This window comes from Panicum virgatum, chromosome 9K, assembly GCF_016808335.1.
Source record: "Panicum virgatum strain AP13 chromosome 9K, P.virgatum_v5, whole genome shotgun sequence".
Classification (NCBI taxonomy): Eukaryota; Viridiplantae; Streptophyta; class Magnoliopsida; order Poales; family Poaceae; genus Panicum; species Panicum virgatum.
Genome location: NC_053144.1, coordinates 27490040 through 27503491, shown reverse-complemented (window position 1 = coordinate 27503491; position 13452 = coordinate 27490040). Strand labels below are relative to the sequence as shown.

The 13452-nt window shown below is 44.8% G+C and overlaps 1 protein-coding gene across 3 annotated transcripts; it reads right to left on the bottom strand.

Moving 5' to 3' along the window:
• Window positions 1-2531: 2531 nt before the first annotated feature.
• On the bottom strand, window positions 2532-8616 carry LOC120651074 (carbon catabolite repressor protein 4 homolog 1-like). 3 transcript variants are annotated; one of them, XM_039928434.1, is made up of 13 exons: window positions 8459-8561; window positions 8023-8359; window positions 5306-6065; window positions 4935-5021; window positions 4768-4851; window positions 4604-4690; window positions 4429-4515; window positions 4106-4159; window positions 3932-4023; window positions 3733-3847; window positions 3464-3614; window positions 3191-3344; window positions 2532-2838 (listed from the first exon to the last, which is right to left on the bottom strand). In XM_039928434.1, the coding sequence occupies exons 2-12, from the start codon at window positions 8178-8180 to the stop codon at window positions 3199-3201; spliced, it is 1821 nt and encodes a 606-aa protein (XP_039784368.1). In that variant the 5' UTR covers window positions 8181-8359; window positions 8459-8561; the 3' UTR covers window positions 2532-2838; window positions 3191-3198. The 3 variants fall into 3 exon arrangements, with proteins under 3 accessions (XP_039784368.1, XP_039784367.1, XP_039784366.1); XM_039928433.1 differs by having other exon boundaries at window positions 8023-8616; XM_039928432.1 differs by having other exon boundaries at window positions 4762-4851; window positions 8023-8570.
• Between the last annotated feature and the right edge of the window lie 4836 nt (window positions 8617-13452).

Below are 13452 nucleotides of genomic sequence, written 5' to 3'. Positions count from 1 at the left end.
TTACCCGTGTACCTGTGCCTGCGGTTATAAAGGCCCTGTTTGGTTTCATAGAATTCTTTTTTTTACGCGGTTTTCTAGAATTCTAGGAAATCAACACTTTGACTGCTAATTACGGTGTCAAATAAAGTCAGTTTACAAAACCAACTCCAGAACCCCTGCGCTGGGAACCCTGACGAATCTAATGAGACATTCGACCGCGTGATTAGAGTTTGGTTACTGTAGCGTCACTGTAGCGTCACTGTAGCAAATCATCGATCAACTACCGCCATTAGATTCGTCGCGAAAAACTACACACATCTCAAAATATTTTTTACAAATAGATTTTATTTAGTACTCCATACATGTAAAATTTTTTTTAAGAAACGTGCGTTCACGTCCAGCCAGCGCCGCCGCTCCTGGGCGTGAAGGCCCCCTCGAGGTGACCGTGCGTGATCCCGTGCTATTGCACGCAAGCCGGGCCCGGCGGTCAGTAGGACCGGGGTACGTGCACGCGGTCCGCTATTCCGCGGGCTGCTTTGACTTTTCGACGTACAACAATACTGACCGGACAGAAGCTTCTCTGCATGCCATCTTCTCTTGGGCTGTGTTTAGATGGAGGGAAAAAAGATGCGAAAAATCACATCGGACGTTGTAGTATACTGTAGCACTTTTCGTTTGTTTGTGGTAAATATTGTCCTATCATGACCTAACTAGACTCAAAAGATTCGTCTCGCAACGTACATCAAAACTATGCAATTAGTTTTTTTATTTACCTACATTTAGTACTCTATACATGAGTTATTTGCTATATTTAATGTTTCGATGTGATTTTGATGTGATGGAAAGTTTGGATGTTGGGGGGTTTTGTGGGATCTAAACACACCCTTGCTATCTATGACTCCATGTCGTGCCGTTCAGCTGATCACGGCACCGAAAGGCTGTACGTCCGACATCCAAAACTTCGTGTTAACCGCCAACGTGTTTGGTGCCAGTTTGGTCGAGGAAACCAAGGGAAAGGGAACCGAGTTGTGCGTGCTGCGTGTGCTGCGTTCGCTCATGCATCGGCAGTTTAGGCCAATGGCGGAGCTTGATCGAAGAATGAAGGGCACTCTTCTGCAACAGTGTCAAAATCACTGTTCATCTAGTGTAAAATTTACAAATCTAAGAGGGGCCATGGCCCCCTTTGGCCCTAATGAAGCTCCGCCTATGGTTTAGGCTGTTCGCAGTGGCGTCCTCTAACGAATCCTAGAGAACGCCGGTAAAGAAAAATTGCCTGCAGCGGTCTTCCCCAAAGCATACCCTACCATCCAGGACAAGGGAGGATCCCCCATTCCTGGAGACGTCCTGTCTCGTCCTCTACGCCCGCGTCGGCCCACCGAGCCTCCGCTCGCGCCGCACCCCAACCGCTCCGCCGCTCCGCTCCGGTCCACCCCGCCGCTCCGCTCCGGTTTGCCCACCCGCGCCGCCGCCGATGCTTCACCTCCGCCCCGCCGCAAGGAGCCGCCACCACGCGCCCGCGTTGGGGCTAGAGCAGCGCCCGACGGACGACAGCCGCGTCCCCCTCCGCGGGGTTGCGCCGCCCCGCCATGGCCCCACAACCTCTGCGCCAGCGAGGAGGAAGGAGGAGACGGGCCGCCGCCGCGAGGAGGAAGGAGCTCGCAAGCGCCGTCGTCCGCACCGGCCCTAGCTCCGCCCGTCGCGCTGCCGGTCGAGCCGCGGCCGACTGCCGGTCGAGGCCGAGAAAGAGAGACACCGGGGGCTCGCTGTCCCGAGCTCGGCACGGTGGAGCTTGACGCCGCCGAGCCCAGATCCAGTGGCGCTCGTGGAGGAGGGAGGAGGCACACGAAGGGAGGACTCGCCATGGATCCGCCGTGGACGCCGCCCCGCCAACCACCGCCGCGTCCGACGCCGCAGCTCCGGAACCCGGAGGAGGGGCGCAGGGGCCGACAGCGGTGGAGCCCGGAGGAGGAGCGCAGGGGCCCATGCGGCCGCGCTCCACCCGCGCCCGGAGGGAGCAGGGGCCGCGGCCGCCGCGCGCCCCCAACCCCGCTCGCCGCGCCGCCGCGGCTGCCCCACTCGCCACGCCACCGTGCGCATCCCGCCCCGCTTGCTCGAGGGAGGGGCCGCCTCGCCGCGGCTGCCTCACCCCGCCGCCATGGCCCGCGCGGGCACCCGCCATGGCCGGCACGGGCAGCTCGTGGCCGCGCCGTCGGAGAAGGAGAGCACCACCACGGCGGCCATGGCGCGGCGGCGCAGTGGGGAGAGAAAGCAGGCACCGCACTACCGGCCATGCCCCCACAAGTGCCACCACACCAAGGCACCAACCATGAGCCCCGGAGTACGAAACGAAGGATACTGATATCTTGACAGCATTCCGAGTAACTCCTCAGCCCAGGGTTCCGCCTGAAGAAGCAGGGGCTGCAGTCGAGTTCATGGCAGCAAGACACTTGGGAGTCTGCATCCCATTGGTACATGATTCAGAGAGGCTGAGGGGTACCTACGCCCCAGAGATAACAGCTAAAAGGTAAACTAAAGCTGCTCCAGAAACTAAATGGAAGGAGATCAAAGTTAAAAGAGGGGGGGAAGGGAAAAAAGCTTACAAGCTGTTGCTGTTAAATGTCTCTCTCAAGTATTTTCTTCTATAGAAAGTAATGGTACACAGGGGCAGCTTAAATATCATGAGCTGACAGAAATGTAAGGGGGGTAAAATCAAAGTCACAAGCCTCCTTCCCATTCTCGAGGCCGCTTCCTAAGGCTCTGCTTGCTTCCCCGAGGGCCCGCGTTCCGCCAAGCCACAACTTCCGCCGTGGAAGACTGTTCCACCACCAAGGATGCTGACGATAACCTTTTGTGAAATACCTGAAGACATTCAGTGAGCGTGATGATTACAAGGAATAACAAACATGGTGTGCTAATTTGCTGTTGCACACAACCAGAATCTGAATGTCATATGGCTTAGATTGGCTAATATATGAAGCATTGTATAGGAAGCATTTCTCTAAGCACATATCAGAAATTTGGCATGATTCGCAGTATTACATTTTCCCCCCAAGCAAAAGCAAGATCCAGAAGAACAGACTATGATGAACCTACAACACGCAGATTAAAATTATCTGTGGTGCAGCAAAAAGTCCCTGTAAACTCCATGCTGTTCATGTGAACAAAAAGCAACAATATGACATCACTGATTTCCTTGTTAGTTGTTACATACCTAGCACATCACCGTCTGATTCTAGGCTTGCACCGGAACTCGGCCAAGAGCGCAATGTGATCTGATGACCACTCAGGTGAAGGGAGAGCTGTGTCTTTTCTTAAGCTTTCCTCATCCAGGAGTTCCAATAACGACTCCACCGTCAATGAATCCGCTGAAAGAAGAGAGCCGACATGGCCATCATCAAACAGTACAACCACAATGTCTGCTATCAAGTCTGCAACAATATAATAAAAATCCTACATATGCAGTGACGAGTAGTGATGCACAAACCTGTGTAAAATATGTAATCGACAGTCCCAATGAAATCTCTTGTGCAATTTGTGAAGAGCGGTTCATTTGTCGCTGGGTCCATCCTTCTCCGCTGGTGCTCTAAACCGTAGCCAACACCTACCATTCTTGCAAAGGAAGAATATGCACTGACCTACAATCGACCAACACCTTTGGTCAACGCATGACCAGAGCAAAAATGGATAACAAAACCACGACAGATTGACAGGTTAAAAAAAAGGGATAACAGAACCATGACAGATTAACTGTACCAGAGGAAGCTGATGGTTCAACTTGCTTGGAGGGCGTAATATTCCAAGGGGGTCTATGGCCAGATCTGGATGTAGCTGATCAACTTTACCCACTGCAAGAAGCCCATGCGGAGAACTGAAAGATACAATTGTGTGCTTAAAAATTCATGGTTCAAGAACATATAAAGCCTGGTAAATATTGCCTGATATTCACACGCACCTCCCAGGGGTTGAATTGAAATCTCCACAGACCAACATAGGAATGTCTGCACTAACCGCTATCTTCTCCAATCCTTTCAGGAGGGTATGAACCTGAAAAAAAAACATAATTATTGTTGTCCTGAAAAATTGAGATGACAGAGACTGCTAGCGCATTTAATGTGATGATACCAACCTCCCAAAGCTTCACATCTTTTAGGTCTTGATGTACATTGATATGTGTATTTGCCTGCAAATTGAAATCATTAAAAAAAGAGACTTGAGAGGCTGAGACCCTAGTGACAACAAAATCCATCGAGTGTGAAAGGAGTCAAGGAAAGACACACATATATATGACTAAAAAAGAGAAGCACAACAGCAATTCTGTAGAAAAGCCGGCCTCAAAGTCTAAAGAATGGTAAAAACAAGTTTCTACATGAGGATGGTATTATGCATCTGACAATTATGACATAGATTAGTTCTTTGTACACACCAAAACAAGAAGAGAAGTTCACGTACCACACAAAGGAGCTGCCTTTTACCAGGATTTTCAGCTCCATGATTACCAAATTTAGCTTCTAAAACCGCAATTAGTGCAATGTTGTCCTTCAATGGAAATGAGAAAAAGGAGATTATTAAAATTCATAAATAGAATTACTGCTGAGCATGCAATATAATTTCATTTTTTTCTTACTTTAATCAATCGGCTTAAGGCCACCCTTTTCTGAGCAGCGGGAATAATCGCATCTGTTAACGATTGTGCAGCCTTATTGAACTCCACCTACAGAAGCAGGTGCAAGAATTAGAAAGATGCAAGCCAGCAGGTAACAATGAACCTGGCAGTGATTGTACTTGTACTTCATATTTTTTAACATGTGAAAATTTGTCTCTGCGGAAAAAGGTAGCACAGCCATCAATGGCCACAGGATTTCCAGAATACACCTGTGATAGCAACGGAAAAGAATCAAATAGGGTAGGAAATGGTATCGAACAAAATTAAAAAAATAAAAGCAACTCAAAGTTACCTCTGTTGTCCTTTTCTTGTAAAGCGCCTGATATCCATGTTTGTCAAGCTCAGGTGCAAAAAAATCTTCAAAGTGGTTTAATTGTACCTAAAAAGGGAGATTTAGCTTGTTTTGATGACCATTGGTACTAATTGGATTTAACTGGGTTAACTGGGTCATATACAAGCACAGAATATCATTTCAACTAATACACAAGCAGAATACACTCAGCTCAACAGCATTGCAGAGATATCTAAAAGTACAATTCTTACATTCATTGGATTGCACAACGCTAGACTTGCTTAATGTATTCATTCAAACATATCTATCAAGAAGAGCAGAAAAAAGGTTTGCCAGAAAAAATAAATTGGAGATAAGTTAGAATATAATACCTCCTGAAGACAAATGATATCAGCATGATAACCAATAATTTCACGCAACAAATTTTGTCTTCTGTAAGTCCAGGAAAGTGCCCATGTTGGGCAGTAGCTATACGCGTCACTTGTAGCATAAGCATCAGCAAGAATATTGTAGGACAACACAGTGAATGTCCCTAAAGATGATGTTTGGCTGTCTAAATCCAGGTGACCTAAAACATCTCCGTTCACTTGGATAAGGCGACGTGGGGTGGGAGTTGGTGCAGGGATTACACGTGATGTCATAATTGAAGTCGGAGGTCCCACTGCAGACCTTTTTTCTGAATCCACAGCTACACACTCAAATTTTAGTGCATGCCCAATATCATCAGCCGACGGTGTATATGTCCGCAAGCATCCAACTTCAAACCAAGTCTCTCCAGAGTTCTTATCAGTACCCGAGGGATACAAAGGCACAGGCCCATTAATAACACCATGGCTCTGTCCAAAATTCGACAATGAACCAGACCCAGCAGTACTTAGAACCCCAGAACCACCACTGCCAAATCTACCGAATAACTCCTCTTCTTCAGCTCCATTTTCATTTAAAGCACTACTAGCCCGCTCATGCAAAACCTTGTGGTGCTGCCATGCATCAGAGAAGCATTTAGCTGAACAGTGGTAGCTCTTAGCAACAGGTATTTTTGACTTCAGACAACCGAGGCACTGAATTGTTGCTTGTTCCATTGGATGTACACTGCAGATGGGAACTTTCCGATCCCTCTGTATGCGATACCTTCAAGTAAGAAACCAAATCAACATAACCACAACTGGACATGCGGAAGGCTTAGAGAAACTAGTAAAAGGACAGTAAAATGCCTACTAGAAGTACATAAAGTAATTTGAAGTACGAATTAACGGAGGGCGTAGTTATTGCAATATGATCACTCCCTACTCCTACATTAATGCTGTGAACTGTGAAGGAGGTTAAATGATTGCAGAATGTCATCTAATAAAAGGTATGTGTGGCCATTTCTCATTAATTTTTTTTCTAACCACTCGTGCTTCATTGGTATCACTGTGATACTATTAATACCTTTGAGAAAAATGGTTTTATGTGCATAGTGGGCTTGCACAGTTTTTTTAAAAATGTACTGGAACGAAACAATCAATTATACAAGAGATTTTGCTAAGTAGTGGAACTAAAGGCCCTGGAACAAATAGCAACCAACAGAAAGAAGAGTTGGGGATCAAAAGACCAAGCTCCAGACTCAAAGATCTAAGGTCCTTGGTGCAAAACTATGTTTTATTTTTGGATCTAACATATGCTTTTAATCTGTGCGAATTGGCCTACATGGCTCTCAAACAAAGTGAGAATAAGTACAAAGCATCATGCACAAAAATTATGAATCACGTTCACAGGATGATTTAAAAAATTTAACTTGTTATAGTGACCCTTCAGTATAGAAGGCAGCCAAGCCCTAAGCATGGCCAGCAGGATGGCATGCCCACAGCTGTGCAGGTACTTCAAGCTGTTAATCTATCATGTTTTAGGTATCATTTATTTCAGATTAGACCTATTTATTGCTATCCATTCATTTACGTCAAGAAATTAGTAGTCAGTTCCTCCCCCTGTTCTCCTTGCACAACTAGATGCTGGTCCCTGGGTTCAGCACCATTGCTGCTGCTCAAAGGAACCACCCCCACAATTCCATGTCTACTAGTACATTACATATCTACAGTACATGAACTCTGTCAGAATGCTAAAACATATGTCCCAACAGGTTTACGTTAAAAAATCATCAAGTTAGTGTCTTAGTGAATAGGTCAATTGAAAGTAACTAATCTGGTCAACTCTAATTTAGTAATTCATATAAATGTTTATTTCAAGCATCAGAAACAGAACAATATTGAAGTTAATAACCAGCATTGCCACCTTCAAGTTCAACTCACGAAGTTAACAGACTGTTTACTTAAAGGAAAAAAACATCTTACAGAATCAGATGACCCATAAGTACATAACCAGATGACCCATAAGCTTGTGATTGACTAGTGGAAATGGATTACCCAATTTACACCAACTAGTGTGTGACAAGGGGAACAAATTGCTTCCACTAGTGGATCCCAAATATTCTAGTTGGATGGTCCCCAACTGAGTTAGATAACATTTGATGACGCCAAAATTCTAGCATGAGGATATTTTACAAGGGAAATAGTGCGTAAACAAAAATAATTGATGACTCCTATGTTGTAACCACACATTTTCAGCATCAAAATACAAATCGGCCTCAAAACAGATGAGTTTCCAAATTGTTCATTGAATTATAAGCCTAATAGCTGTCTCCATCCCCATCTAGGAAACCTGATGAGTGATGGTGTCATTCAAAAATTGGTTCGATATTATATATCTGGGAGTTCTGTAACCTTAAATCTATCTATGCGACACTCTAAACGGCGAGCACCAGCATTTTGCATTCCTTACGGTTCCACCTGATTCCAAATTTAAGGAGCTTTTGTACAATTAAGAGCTCTGATCACACAGTCATAATCCAAATATGAACAAATTAGTTCAAGAAATGTGCACTCTCATGAGTTTAGCAACTGCTTGAGCGTCTAGGTATCTACTAAGAAACCCTAAATTGGTCAAAATTCACTACCACAGGCAGAAAAAACAATAGCTGAGCAATCCAATATGCCTAAATGAAATGTTCTACCAACTATAGATCGCAAATTTACAATCAGTAGCTGCTTACCATCTGTACCGCATGAACTGGCCATCGGTGGGCGCGGTTTCGGGCACGTCGTCGGTGGAGACTGCGCCGTCAGGCCGCCGCAGCAGCACATAGGGCGTGATCTCGCAGCCCACGATCGGGATCTCCGACGGCAGGTGCACCCGGACCACGCTCAGCATCCTCCCTCCCTCCCCTGCTCTCTTCTCCCGAGCCCCAGACCCGCCGCCTCGACCTGTCTCCCCGTGCAGACGCAAGCCCTAGATCCCCCACCGCCAGACGGACCCGCCATCACCTGCCGCCGCCGCGCGCCGCCAGCGTTGCCTCCCCCGATCCAAACACCCGCGCTAGGCGCCTGCCCCTGCACGAAACCCCACCAGACAGCGCCAGCGTCAAGATCCCGCCGCACCGGCCGCGGAGGGGGGAATGGGGAGATCCGGGCGGGGGAGCGAGGCCTCGCCTGCGGAAGGTCCCTCGAAGGTTCCGGAACGTTCTGGAGACGCGGGGGCGGGGGCCTGGAAATGATTGTTAGGGTTTGGGTTTTGCTCCCTGTTTCTCCCTCCGTCTCGCTCCTCGCCCTAAGGCCGTGTCTAGATAGGAGGCAAATTTTTTCGATCCATCTTAATTTGAAGTACTAAATGAAATCTATTTATAAAATTTTTTGCACACATGGGTTGTAAATCATGAGACGAATCTAATGATGCTAATTAATTCATAGCTAGCGGATAGTTACTGTAGCATCACTGTTGCAAATCATGAATTAAGTAGGCTTATTAGATTCGTCTCGCGATTTATAGTTCATCCATGTAAAAAAAATTATAACTAAACTTCATTTAGTATTCTATACATATGTCAAAACATTGAGTACTTCACGGATTTACGAGTAAAGATGTAAACAGGGCCTAACTGTTTTCTCTCTCTTCCTTTGTTGCCTGCTCGCGTCCCGCGTGGACTCTGGAGTTTCGGTTTCGATTTCGTGGGGTTAGCGTTGGAATTTTTGGGGGTTTCGTGAGGCGCGGCCAGCGGTCGCGTGTAAGGATGGATTTCGATGTGAGGGATGAAATCGGATTTGAATGTCATTTTTTATTATATTTTAATTCAAATACGAATGTGAATGCGGATCTCGTCGGATACAAATACAAAACAAATAGTTCGAATCCGGATACCTTTTCGATTTGAAACATAGAGCTATCACGAGTATCAGTTTATTGTGTCAACAATTTTATAGTAGATCAAAATTATTATACAAGTAGGGAGTAAAGGATTAGAAGATAGCTAATAAAAAAGAATATAATTATCTATGTATAGCTTTTATATTAAATATATAATACTAATTTTAAAGGTAAAATAAATAAATATTTAAATACTTAATAATTAAGATATATATAAAAATTATCATTAAATAATTAATTAATTTGACTCATATAAAATAATTTTAATCATGAAATAAATATATTAAATAGTTAAAGTTAATTTTTATATCATTACTAATTTTAATAAACATCCATATTAAAATCGAATACGAATACAGATATTCATATTTACATTTTAAGCGGATACGAATACGGATAATTCGGATGTTCAGCCATCCGGATCCATCCTTAGCCGGGGGCCCCTTTGGTATTTGTAGATTGGGAAATGGTAGCAGCGCCTGGAAATAGCGTATGCTGTTTCTGTGGGTGGATAAATAGAAAGTGTGGGCTTTTCACGTGTTAGTGTTTTTAACCGGTTGATACTATGTGTGTTGTTCATCAGAAAAAAAAATCATGGTTTGTTGTGTTCTATAATGGTATGATCCTCAAAAGATATTAAGATATAGTATCAACATTTGCAGATTTTGAGAAATGGTAGGCGACATCCCTGGAGGTTGGGTATGTTGTTTCTTTGGTAGATAAATTAAAAGTATAGGTTCTCATATATTAGCAGTACAATTAGATAATATGTGCATAAATTAATATGAAACACATCTAACAACTCTGCATATAAATATGTCTCCTTAATAAAAAAATGTGTTAGTTTGTTCAATGATGATATGGTCCTCGACGCAAGGTATCAACAAATAAACCATTAAACATTAATTTAATGTTTTTATCCATGCAAACCAAGCTTCATTTTTCGAGTGGTCGGAGAAAATAGTGTCTAAAACTAAACTCATACACAATGGCAAATTGCAATCCATGCATTTGAAATGGTTCATGAGAACTACTTTGTATCTAAATGCCATGTATTTCATATCACAAGTAAGATTATTAAAAAAATAAGTCCTAAAAATATAAAGTATTAAATTGTATTCAGAATGATACTTAACTGTTAATCAAACAAGAAAATATTGCAAGAATATTAAGCTATCTAACTTATGCACTTATATCAAGAATGTCTTTCCAGAATTTGGAAACTCTGGTAGAATTATCACAACCAGATCCTAAACTCAATTGACTATCAATAGACTAAAACCTAAACACCATAATGAATTCTCTTTCCCATATATGAGATATGATCAAAAGGTAAAAAGGAATTGAGACAACCCTTTCACAGGACACAACATGTAATATACAAAATAAATATCCATCGCACTTTCAAATGTGATACAAAAGAGTAATTGATTATCAAAGTGTATATTATTTGAGAATAAATCCATGGTTTATTTATTTCTTTGTTCCATGTACCGCTTGTTGCCAAGCACAAAATTCAATGCAAGTTTTTTAAGGAGAAAATTCAATGCAAGTTAAGCATATATCATCAGCTTAACTTATGTAAGTACTAATTCTGTATCTAGGAGTTAAGGTGTACACCTAATTACATCATCATATTAACTTATGCCAAACACAAAATTCAATTTACACCTTTGGATGTGACTTAGTCACGTACGTAGCTCACTTTTTTTTTTACCAAGTTGCACTCGTAGACAACAACACACACTCTAAATACTAGTACTCTGTAGATGGAGTGAGACAAATGTTGAAAATTACTGCTTTGGGAAAGCAAATTGCCCATGAAAATTAAAGTTTTCATGTGGCTAACATTTCAGGATAGATTACCTTTGGGGCCGGTTCTCAAACATAGAAAATGGAGGGGGATGGTAACTGTGTGGTTTGCAAAGTGCCTGAGACAACCGACCACATCTTCTTCTCTTGTCCATTGGGGCGCTTCACATGGATATGTGCGAAAGAAGCCCTGGGATGGGACCGAACACCTATATCTATGCAGGACCTGCTTGATAAATGGTTGCCCTTGAGCTGTAAGAACTACAACCTTAAACTTTACATTACTTCAGGGATGCTCTAGGTTCTGTGGAATATTCGTAATAAAATGGCTATTGAGGGGATCTTCATCAGGCAGCCTTCTGATGTATTCTTTAATATCGATTCTACTCTGCAGCGATGGCGGGTGCTCCTTCGAAAGTCTGATCAGACGACCTTTGATGGATGGAGGTTCCAGGCGCAAGGGTGGTGCGGGGAGTTCCTGAAGCAAGTGCGAGAACGCCCTTAAGACCTGGAGCAAGAGCTGCGCCGTCTATCTTCTCTTTTTTTTAGCGTTTTTTTGATTTACAGTAGCTTGTTCCGGGAGTTCCTGTCACGGTGTAATACCCGAACTGAACTGGAGACATGGGAACTCCAAGTCAGGGCTTGGATGGGGAGCTTCCGGGAGAAGATCAGAGACCGTCCGCCGGACCAAGACGTTTCGCCAGACCAAGACGTTTCGCTATCGTCTCTCTCTCTCTCTTTTTTTTTTTGTCTACTTTAGCCTGTTAAGCTCTTTGGGTGGTAAGCCCAATGATGATTTTACACTCAACCGTAAGTTTTGGAGTGAGCGGTCGATTTTTTTCATCACAGTCACATATGGGCCCAATGCTCCGCCTTCACTGTCCCTTTCCCACATCTGGATCTCGCGCTCCTGACCTCCCTTTCCTTCCTCTCTCTCCCGGTCCTCTCCCCATTCCTCTGCTCCAGATACATCCCAGTGGGGCCGCGACGGGAGGAGCAGATCCCGACGGGGCCGGCGGCGGGAGGAGCGGCGAGCCGGCGGCGGGGCGCGGCGGGACGGCGGCGGGGCCGGCGGGAGGCGCGGAGCCGACGCGCTGCGGGCCGGCGGCGGGGGAGGCACTGCGGGCCGGCGGCCGGGGGAGGCGCTGCGGAGACGGGTTGGCGGTGGGAGGCGCGGCGGCGCTCGCCCCCAGCGCCGCCCGGCAGATCTAGTTTTTTTTCATTTTTATCTGAGTTTTTTATTTTTTATGTAAAAAAATTTCTCTTGTAATTTTTTCTTGAATTTTTTAATTTATTTTGTACATTTTTTTCAAATATTTTCTTGAAGGTTCCCTCCCCCTAAATTTTCTTTGAAAAATTTCTGCTCTCTAATTTTTTTCTTGAAAAAATTTTCTGCTCCGAATTTTTCCTTGAAAATTTTGCTGCTGCTCCAATTTTTTTTTGATTTTTTCCCTAATTTTTTTTCCAGAAAACAACAAAAATTTCTATAAATAAAAAAACGCACGGTCGGAAAATCGACCGTAGGGAAGGGTTCCCTACGGTCGACCGCAAATTAGCCTGTCCCGGTGGTAAGCCAGGAGACCCTTGGCTTGGCCTTGTGACTTCTTAAGTTCTCTTGTAAACCGGTATCTCCGGTCCGGAATGGCGTGTAACAATTTATATGTTTTCTATAAAATCAGAGTAAACCCTTTGTCGAAAAAAAAATTACTCGAATGCTGTGTAGTCATTCGGAGTCATTCGGATAGAAGGTTGTCATGTCACTACTAATTTGTTTTGAGATGATACAATATTTAGAAATTAGGCCCACCTAGATGGGCCCTTTCGATGGGCCGGCAAATAAGAGTCACACAAGGTCTTCTTCACCAGGCTCCAAGGCCCGGAAATCCTATATATCTTTCACAAGATTTTTTCTTCTCCACCTTACGGTGTTTGAGATTCGTGCAAACTATCCCACTCGTTAGATCTTCTCGACCCTATTCTTTTTCCTCCTTCCTTCTTCCTCACCGTCCGCCACCGCCCCGCCTGCCTCGTGCTGCCCGCCACCCCGCCTGCCGCGCGCGGCTGCCTGCTGCATCTGCTGCTGTGCGCATGGCTGCTGAGTCCCGATCCGCGTGCCACATGCTGTCGAGGCGCGCTTGCTGCGCGCATGCTGTGCCTGTTGCTGCTGCTGCGCGCATGATGCGGCGCGCCTCGACTGGGTGTGCGGCCGCTGCTCCGCCGCTCCTGACCGCCTGCGCGGGAGCGCCACCGCCGGAGAGGAAGGGGGCGACCGACGATTTTTTCTCAAAAAATGTTGATGCAAGTTGATAAATGTTGAATCTACTATACTCAAATGTTGAAATAGTTTGTAAAAAATGTTGAATCTAATACTTTAAAATGTTAAATCTAATTTGGGTCTAATGGGCTTTATAGATACATTGATTATTCATTTTTCTAGAAGTTATATAGGGATCCCCTCCAAGCCCTCCCC

Excerpts from the sequence above, each read along its gene's own strand:
- LOC120651074 (XM_039928432.1), bottom strand. The coding sequence starts at position 8,180 with ATGCTGAGCGTGGTCCGGGTGCACCTGCCGTCGGAGATCCCGATCGTG. Across the intron at positions 6,066-8,022 it reads CAGTTCATGCGGTACAGATG|GTATCGCATACAGAGGGATC; the intron begins GTAAGCAGCTAC and ends TCTTACTTGAAG. Across the intron at positions 3,615-3,732 it reads TGAACCATCAGCTTCCTCTG|GTCAGTGCATATTCTTCCTT; the intron begins GTACAGTTAATC and ends GGTCGATTGTAG.